We start from the raw sequence: 10,172 nt of genomic DNA, 5'->3' as shown, positions 1-10,172 counted from the left end.
CCCTCCTATCATCGCTTGACTACTGATGTTGGTGTGTTTATGTCCCCGTACCTTAGCAGTTCAGCAAAAGAGACAGATAGAGTAAGTACTAGGCTTACAAAGAATAAGTACTAAGGTCAATTTGTTCGACTAAAAGCAGTGTTCCAGCATGGCCGCAGTCAAATGACTGAAATAAATAAAAGAATGCTTTATCATATTTTATACATATTCTATATTTGTAGCTACCTGTTTTGTTTTCAGTAATTGCACATTAAAACAAATTGTATTTATGTGCAATTAGGAATCTCCAAATGACTTCAATGCATTTTAACTCCAGAAAATTTTAATTTAAAGTTCTATTGTACTAAAGGTTTATGGTTCATATTCTTAATTTTATAAATAAATACTTCCCTTCCTCTACGAACTAAGAGGCATTTACCTCAATGAAAAGACCAGTTATGTTACTTCATCAATCATATTTCTCTTTTAAAATTTATATATGAACTTAAAATTGAGATATCTCTATAAATTGTTAGTTTCCTCTGAATATGAACTGTAGACTTCATATTTCGTAAACCAGTCAAGACAACCCATTTTTGCAGTTTACCTCCCCATTCCCTTATCTCCTTCCTTGTACAATCTTGCAAATGACCCACCTTGTGCTTTGTGGGGCCACCTGGGCACCTTATCACCATTATCTATTTCTCTGCAGTTCCTACTGATCATTTTCTCTTTTCCCTCTCTCCTCTTCTACTAAATGTGAATAACCATGCAGATCTCTACAAGAACCTACTCTGATTCCTCCTGTTTTCATAGTTTAATCCCTACCATTCCTGGCTTGAAGTTGAATTATTGACCTCAATAGTGCAGGTGGCACAAAAAAGTACTCAGTACATACTGTAAAGTGGTTGGCATTAAGAAGGGCGTCCAATTGAAGAAACCTTGTCAAAGTAGACACTGGAGCATGATACAGTCCTTGCACGCATTGGATCTTGTTAAATCATCCAGCCCAACCAACATGGAATATGGACATTAAATGATGAGGATGAATGTTATTACAGCAGATAAATACTTGCTGTTTATTTAATTAATTTTCAAATTCTTTCATCCTTTAATTCTTCCAAGCATTACTGGTCACTGTTCTGTTGTTTCAGTTATGATGGTTTCTTAATTACTTTAGAACCTGAGATTTATGATGAAGGAAAAATGTAAATTTGTGACATTCCTGATATGAGCTTGGTTGCAAGTACTTCATTTTAACTGTGCATTATGTGTCAGGTTGTGATATATTCATGAGTTATAATCTAAATGTATTTTGGTTTATAGAGGGTTCATAAGAATTATTTTTGCCCTGAAGAGGTCTACTTTGAAACACAGTTAATTTATGTTTATTTTTAATATACAACTTGTTAGGGTTATAGTTTGATACAGTTTCACTGTAATTCCTTCTAGTCCTGTATCTATCATGTTGTAAAGTAGAGCGCTCTTAGCTTATATGGCACACTGGCAGAATTGTTAGCACACTAGGCAAAATGCATTTCGTCTGTCTTTACGTTCTGAGTTCAATTTCGCTTTCATCTTTTTAAGGGTCAGTAAAATAAGTATCTGTTGACTACTGGGTCAATGTAATTATCTAGCTCTCTCTCCTCAAACTTGCTGGCTTTGTGCCAAAATTTGAAATCAATCTTAGCTTGAATCACACCTGCTTCTTTAATTTACTTTAATACAGACACATTCCATTATGAAACCCCAGTATTAACTCTCTTCCTCATTCTCTTATATCATCCTTTCGTATTTCATGGAATCATCTCTCCTGTACATAAAGGCTAATGTCTTTTAATGTCTAATTCAGTGGTTCACAACCATTATTTTTCCCTATGGGCCCCTTTCATTCCTATTTTACTCTACCGGACCCCACCATAAACATTTGATGTTTAAATATGTCCAATTATATTTTTATAAATAAATATTATTAGAAGTTGTATGGAAAAAATTTGTTGAAATATTTTGTGTATTGTAGAAGTATAACCAATTTAATGCATATAAATTTGAACAGCAAAATCTTGTGTGAACTCCCAAGGGTCATATGGACCCCGGTTGAGAACTTCTGGTCTAGTTCCTATGCTAACTCAATTGCTCACAAGCATTTTCATAGGTTAGCATTGCCCATTGATTTGATCATAGTCATTTTGTTAATCTTTTGCTGCTGCAGAGCCTCTTTGAACATTCACTCACTGTTATTTGCTATCATATCACTGTCCATCTTTTTTATGTAATCATTAAAAATTATGTTTTCATAATTATCACCCTTCACTTGTTTTTTTTTTTTACAGGGCATTATTCACCGTGACCTAAAACCTGGCAACATTTTCTTAGATTCCCAAGATCAGATAAAGATTGGAGACTTTGGACTAGCAACAACTCGTAGAGCTAAGGTGTGTATGTTGAAAAATATTCACATGCTTACACTCGTTCTCTCACAAGTCAATATGTTAAATTATATTAATTTCGAAAAAGATTTTATTGTTATTGTTGTATTTGTTTTCCTTGTTCTCATAACTGGCTTTGGCAACATTTCCAAACTTTGCAGAGAATGTTTTTTATCATTTAATATTGTATTCCACCTATAAGGTGCTGAGCTGGCAGAATCGTTAGCATGCCAGAGAAAATGCTTAATGGTATTTTGTCTGTCTTTACATTCTGAGTTCGAATTCCACCAAGTTCAACTTTGCCTTTCATCCTTTTGGGGGTTGATAATATAAGTACCAGTTGAGATGGGGTCAATGTAATCGACTTACCCAGTTCCTTGAAATTACTGGTCTTCTGCCAAAATTTGAAGGTAGTCTAGTATTCCACCTATGCACGTACCAATTCACATACAAAACCACTCATCTAATCAGCAAGCGTTACACATATACACATCTTGTTAACACACTTATTTAATTTTTAGTGTTTTTGGGTTGTGCTTTGCAGCTTTTGAGTAGTTTCTCTGATTCTGATTAAAAAGTAATGACTTCAAACCACGACTCTGTCATTGCATTATTCTCCTTGAGAAAACAAGACTTGTTTTTCTGAGCAAATTTTCCTGAAAATGGGTATTATTTTCTCCACTTTAGTGAAGGCGGAGGTATTATCTCCAGTCATGTTTGTTTGTTTGTTTGCCTGTGGATAAGATATCTCAAGAACCGCTGGATGGATTCAGATGAAACTTTCACGGATGTTTGGCCTCATGACTGGCATGAACTCATTAGATTTTGGGAGTGATCCAGTACTGGACAAGGATTCTGGATTATTTTCCTGTTTTTTTACTTAATTTTTGAGAGTGGTTTTGTTCATTTTTAGTATTCTCATTTGTGAGAGCAGTCGAGTTTATTTCAGATATTCTCATTTTAAAAAGCACATTAAAAATCATATTTGTTATCCTGGGGCAAAATGACATGTGGTTGAACCAACTCCACAGTGGGCGAAATGACTGGATACTGATTTGAAAAATTGTCTGGGACCAAATTTATTGGAGCTGAATTTTCGTGACCAAATTTTCCGGGTCTGAATTCTTGGGACCAAATTTTCCTAGATCCGATGTGTGTGTGTGTGTGTGTGTGTGTGTGTGTTTGTCCCCCACCACCACTTGACAACTGGTGTTGGTGTGTTTACATTCCCGTAACCTAGCAGTTCAGCAAAATACACCAACAGAATAAGTAATAGCCTTAAAAAAATATAAGTATTGGGATCAATTTTTTCAGCTAAATATCATTCAATACGGCACCCCAGCATGGCCACAATTGAATGACTGAAACAAGCAAAAGATAAAAGATTGTAATTTGAGAATTATATGTGTGACTATGGAAATATTCTGAAAATTGACCATATATCAAATTCACTATCAAATTTCCATTGAGGGCAAACAGTTCATAAGAAGTGAGCAAAATAATAACTATAGAAGAGGATAATGAATTTAAGTATATTGCAATTACAAAACATGAAAACTGTCATGATGAAAACATCCTCTGACGACAGAACCTATATCAGGAATTATGTAAGCTTCACATGCTAATAATGCAGGCATAGTTTAGGTTTGAGTTGTAACAAATTGGAAATGTTCATCTAGTAACAATGACATGTAACAAAAAAATCATATCTAACTAATAGTTTGAAGTTGACCTTAATATTACTTATACTTGCTACTAAAATAGCAAGAAAAAATGTTAAAATCTCACTTTTAGTAAGTGCAGTTAATATTATTAAAGAAAAAGAATTCAAATCGTCGTATTTATTTATTTTTACTTCTTCTTTCACATTGATCCTGTTGTCACTGGGACATGCTATGTCGATTATCATGCATGTTCTTTCTTTTTTTATTCACCACAACATTGTCCAGTTTCTTATGTCTGGTCAGGTGATTGCACTGGATTATTGTATCCCACAGGATTTTGCAATTCTCATTCTCGGTAATTCCTTCTGGGGTTTGTTTGCTCATACCACATCTTTCCTCTTTGTAGGCCATGATTTCTACAGAGCTCCCAACGAATAACTTTTGCCATATTGTCATGGTGTCTTTTATATTCGCATTGTGCCAATTTCAGGCACTCATGATGTGCCATACCATTTCACCCCTCTCACCACATATTCTGCATTTGTCGCTGTCAGTAGTGTTGTCTATTTTGCACATCATCATCATCATTATTATTATTATTATTTAATTTTTTTTTTTTTTTTCATACATACTCTATACATTTCAGGATTTACAAGACAAATCTGGAATATGTATACCTGATTCTATCCAAAGTTTAGGTTTCACAGGGAGTTTAACTCTTAATATAGGAACTTCTTACTACATAAGTCCAGAATTGAAAACAGAGAGAGGAAAATATGACCAGGTTAGTTGATGATTGAATTTTATCCAAGAGTATTTTTTTCCTTTCTCTCTAAAATATTGTATCATAATTTTAAAATTGTACATGTTTGGCAAATATCTTGATTTGAGACTGTATTTGGAAACACATTTTACCCATTTAAGAACATAGAAGCAATTACGTTCACTCATTTTCTTCTTAATAGCATATTTTGAAATGTCGAAAAGTTTCATCACATTTCTGCAACCTGATCACTGACTCTCAGGTGCAAGAAGTTACATCTCTGCTTAGGTCATAGAAGAGCAATGTAACTTTTTTTTATTCACTTTGATAGCCGTTACTATTGAGTTGTCAGGTTAATTTGGTTGCTTTTTTCCTCCAAATTTTAACAAATCAGTCAATGACATATTTTCCTTCATTGTTCCTGAATTCTTGCCAATATTCTTTTAGATTACCAATGCATTGATGATAAAAATCACTGAATCTTGACTCAGAATTCATTGAGCCACATTTTCAGCTCTACGTTGTTATTGAATGAAATGCTTTGTCGACTGCAGGGGAGCAATCAGAAAAGATGATAATGTGTATCACACCTATGATAGGTGTGGCAGAACTTCCAAACCAAGCTCCTGAATAGCATTTTTTGTCATATTAGCAATATGGTGATGAGCATTGTTGTGCTGCAGAAGCATGGTATGATGCCAATTGAGTTGTTCCAGCTGGATTGCTTTGTTGATCTGATACATTTGCTGAAAGTAAAGCTCTACATTGATTATATTGTTGTTTCCAAGCATTTCATTGTAGAGTTCTCAATCCCACCAAAAGTGAATTCAGCTCTGGCTTGGCTCAAGGTGTTGCTTGCTTGTTGAGATTTCTCCATCCTTTCCTCTGTTTATAACTGGCATAAAGACATCACTTTTGTCACCAGTGATATTGTGGTAAAATAACCTCTGTATCCATGAGTAGCCTAGTGTTGATTGAGCAAACTGGCAGTGATAGAGAAGTACTGTAGTTAGTCTTTTTTTGCTCAGAGCATGTGACAACCATGCACCAAGCTTTTGGATCTTACCCATTAAGTGAAGGTGACAGATGATGATATCATGAGTGCATCCCATCTGCTGGACCAGTTCCCTTGTGGATTGGCATAGATCTTTGTGAATGAGCTAGTTCAATTGATGCTTATTGAACTGAATAAGTTGACTAGAACATAGAGAGTCTGTGCAGTTGAATTTCCCCCTCCTTGAAATGTGAAAGCCATTTCTGTGCTGTTCTTTCAATAATAATGCCTTCTCTGTACATAACACAAATGTTTCAAGTGGCTTTGGCAACTTTGTAACCTTGATTGAAAGCAAAGGGAAGGAGTGGTCATTATTTTTCTTTTTATGTGACATGTTATTGTTACATGTCTGGAAAGTGGTTAAATTTATTCAAATTTCAGAAATGGTAAACAAAAGTTGTAGAACAGAACTACAACCCCCCCCCCCCCAAAAAAACCCAACTCATAAAACTCTATGGTAAAAATATTTATTTGTGTCACTCTCCTAGAACCTCAACCATCCGAAATTCCCTTCCGACTTCATTTTTCTTACAGTTTTTGATTTGCAACTAGGCTCAAGGAAAATTAGCTGCATTGATCTCATTGGTTTCAGCAGGCCTGCAAAGGTCATGTGCACTGGTCCTTCCTCTAAACCAAACTAATAAAAATATATCAAAAATAAAAGAGAAAGCAGTTTCATCTTGCCACACTTGAATATATTATTTTCTGTGTCCAACAGTTAGTTTCTGGTTCAGGAAATTCAGTTGTCATTTACTCATCTTATACATTTCTTCATCAGACTTATCTGAAATTAGCTAAAATTTATTAAAAAACCTATCAGTTTTTTTTTTCTGAAAGATGCAACAAGTTTGCTGCATGTTACAAATATGGAATTTCTTTAAGAAAATTTAATGCATAAACATTTTTCTTTTCCTTTTAGAAAGTTGATATTTATAGTCTTGGTATTATATTCTTTGAAATGAATTATCCACCTTTCCAAACACTATCTGAGCGACATGAAATTCTAACCAATTTAAATAATGCTAATGTTATATTTCCTGATGATTTTGATGAAAATTTAGTAACCCAGGTAAGGTTCCTTCTTTGTATATTTAACTCTGTCTTCTAACATGTCCAAGGTAATGGAGTCAATCATTAACAACATTCTCCACTTCCTTGAGTCTCTCTCTCTCTCTTCAATGACCGCTGATATGATTTCCACAGAGCGAAATCTAACTCTCTTACGTCACTCATCAGTGGGTTTTCACTTTAAAGAAATTTGGACAAAACAGTGTTGTTGCTTTATAGCAGTGTTTCTCAACCATTTTTTTTTATCTATGTACTCCTTCGATTCCTATTTTATTCAGATGAACCCTCACAACCAAATGATGTTGAAAGAATTCCTATTATATTTTCCTAAGTAAATATTATTAGGAATTGTATAAAAATTGTTAGAATATTTTGTATATTGTAGAAGTAAAACCAATTCATTATACATAAATTTTAACAACAAAATCTTATATGGACCCCCAAAGGTCTGCTTGGAGTATAAGCATTTTAGAACAGTGTTCAAGACAAGTTATAACTAGTAATATTATAGAGATAGGTACATTATCCATTTGGCTAGTGTAATCACCTCAGTTACTTTATTTATGAAACACTAATTTTATTTACTTAATTTTTGCATCAAGTATTTTGTGAATGATAGCATCATTGATTATCAATTTCCAATGACCAGTCAGTAATTCACTGCATTTCCAATGGTTAATGGAGATTTTGTGCAACTCAAGTGGAATAAATACGATAAAGTATTTTTGTATGAATTTGGCTTATCACTTTCCTAGCTGATGTTTGTATTTTTCAACTATGCAATTGAGAAATCTTCACTACCTTCTTCCAGGTTCCACAGGCATAGATGGCTGTTGGTATAAGAAAGAATACAACAAACAATAATAAAAAAGGAAATAGACAAGTGTTATCCAGACAGTATGCATTTGAATGTTAGCTAGCAGTCTCCCTATGTTATTGACCATATATTAATTTTCAGTCTCTATTATAACATTTTGAGTTTATGCCTGTAGGATACACATAAACAACTTAGCAAAATTTTCAATGTTGTGACAAACAGTAGTCTTCACAACCTCTGGTAATTTCATATGTTGACCTTTAGTTCACTCTGAACATTGTTGTTTAGTAAACTTGCAGGTTACACACTCAGGCCTCTATCCAAATGCTTCAAAAAGGCATGGAAATGATAAGTCAATGTGAAAATAAGATTAAAATGTAAACAAATATTTAGGAATAAATGTAAAACATTTTTATCTGTTATATGAAAATATCATTATCATTTCTATTTTTTATTTTTAAAAATTTCCTGTTGAGTAGAATTGGGGTGTTATTTAATGCAATAAGTATAATGGGGATTATATCCATTTTTAAATATGCAGGTGACATTCTTGAAGAACTATACTTACCATATTTCCTAGCATACAAGTCAACATTGTATATAGTGTAAAACATGTAGTATAAACATTCAAACATTGTCATCATCCTTCTAAATTCTGCTGCATTTCACATGGAATTTATGCTCCTCCAAAATCATCTTGGTGTATAAGTCACCCTATATTTTTGGCTGTAAATTTTGGTCTGAAGAATTCAACTTCTATGCTGGAAAACACAGTAGCTTCTCCATCTCATGATTAGAATGCTTAACCATCTTGATGATTAAATATTGTTCCACATTTGGAACAACTTAATATTTTCATGAAAATGTTTCTTTAAATCGCTTTCTTCTACAATTAAATTATAATTGTAAGTATCTAAAATTGTTAATTGACATTTTGTAGGCAGTTTTATTATTAAAAGTTTTTTTTTTATACAGAAAACCATTATTAAGAAATTATTGAATCATGATCCTGAAGTCCGTCTTACAAGCAAAGAACTCATACATGAGTTTCTGCAACACCTTACCATTGAAGACACAAAATTCAATACCGTTGTTGAGTCTGCAACTGCAAATCCACTTAGCAAAACATTCAAATATATAGTAAAGTCATTGTTTGATCAAAAGTATGATGAAGTATGTGATGTTATGTATGAAGATGAAGGAAATAAATTAAATAAAGTAAGTAATTCATTACATATATCTTAAATTATTTATCCCTTAATTTTCTTAGTTTTATGTTGTTGCTCTTATTAGCCTTGATGCTATTAACCATCTGAGACTGGCTTCATACTTGATCTCTCATTTTAAAGTTTTCATATCTAAATTAAACCTCTCATTATAATTTTATCTATGGGCACAATAACCTGGGGCAGTCTTCTACCAGGCCTGTTACTGTCAAACCATCCAGCTTATGCCAGCATGGAAGGTGGACATTAAATGGCAATGACAACTGTCTTAAGTTATTTTCCAAACACCATATCACCGCCACCATCATCATCATTTAAGCCATGGCAATGCCTCTGTTCCCTCATCTAGCCAAGAGGTCTATGTCTTGCAGGGGCTGGTGCCATGTAAAATGCACTCATGCAAGTTGCACATAATATGCAACCTGTTTTAAGTACAAAGTGGCCAGATTTGGCCTCTCACACCAACCCTATAATGTCATTCTAAAAATTAAAAGTTACCTCATCACAATCTCAATGCTACAAGATAGTGAATGATTACTTCAAAACAATGTGAATAAATTAGCATTACTTTTGGGAGAATAATGTGAATGCTAAAGGGTTAAATAGATACAGAGTGAGCAGAGAGTAATAGGAAGGAGACAGGATGATAGAAGGGAGAATATAGAAGTAAGGGAGGGATGAAAAGAGAGTGCTAAGTGACAACAATAATAAAGAAATGAGTTAATGAAAGAGAGTGTGATGAATAACAGTGAATGAATGAGTGTGAGATGAATGGAGATGATGGAGTAGAGTGTAATGGTAAGGAGAGATGACAAGCAGTAAAAGATGGGTAATACTAAGGAAGAGATTGAATATGAACAAATCCAATATGATGCTATCCCTCATTACACAGGTAGTGGGATGGAAGAGAGACATAGAGTTTTAGTAAGAAAGAATTTTGATGGTAAGGGTGTTGAGTAATAGGTGAGAAAGTAACAAGAAGGTGGGAGTGCAGTGTATGGAAATTTAATATGAATATAATGGTTGGGAGAAATCCAAATATGCATATTATACATCCCAAGTTTCATCATTACCACCATCCTCATTTTACACCTGCTTTTCCATGCTTACATGGGTTGGGCTGGCAATGGAGTTAGTTAAAGTCCAAGGAACTATTACTTCTGCTGGCAACA

At 33.8% G+C, this 10,172-nt stretch overlaps 1 protein-coding gene across 1 annotated transcript in view; it reads left to right on the top strand.

Moving 5' to 3' along the window:
* Positions 1 to 10,172, top strand: part of LOC106881858 (eIF-2-alpha kinase GCN2) — a 66,444-nt gene that overhangs the window by 42,027 nt on the left and 14,245 nt on the right. Inside the window, exons 14-17 of the mRNA XM_052973492.1 lie at positions 2,313 to 2,414; positions 4,719 to 4,856; positions 6,809 to 6,958; positions 8,750 to 8,992. Coding sequence (XP_052829452.1) covers positions 2,313 to 2,414; positions 4,719 to 4,856; positions 6,809 to 6,958; positions 8,750 to 8,992 — 633 coding nt within the window. The remainder of the gene's footprint in view (positions 1 to 2,312; positions 2,415 to 4,718; positions 4,857 to 6,808; positions 6,959 to 8,749; positions 8,993 to 10,172) is intronic.

Source organism: Octopus bimaculoides, chromosome 16 (assembly GCF_001194135.2).
Source record: "Octopus bimaculoides isolate UCB-OBI-ISO-001 chromosome 16, ASM119413v2, whole genome shotgun sequence".
Classification (NCBI taxonomy): domain Eukaryota; kingdom Metazoa; phylum Mollusca; class Cephalopoda; order Octopoda; family Octopodidae; genus Octopus; species Octopus bimaculoides.
This window is presented reverse-complemented; position numbering and strand designations above follow the sequence as displayed.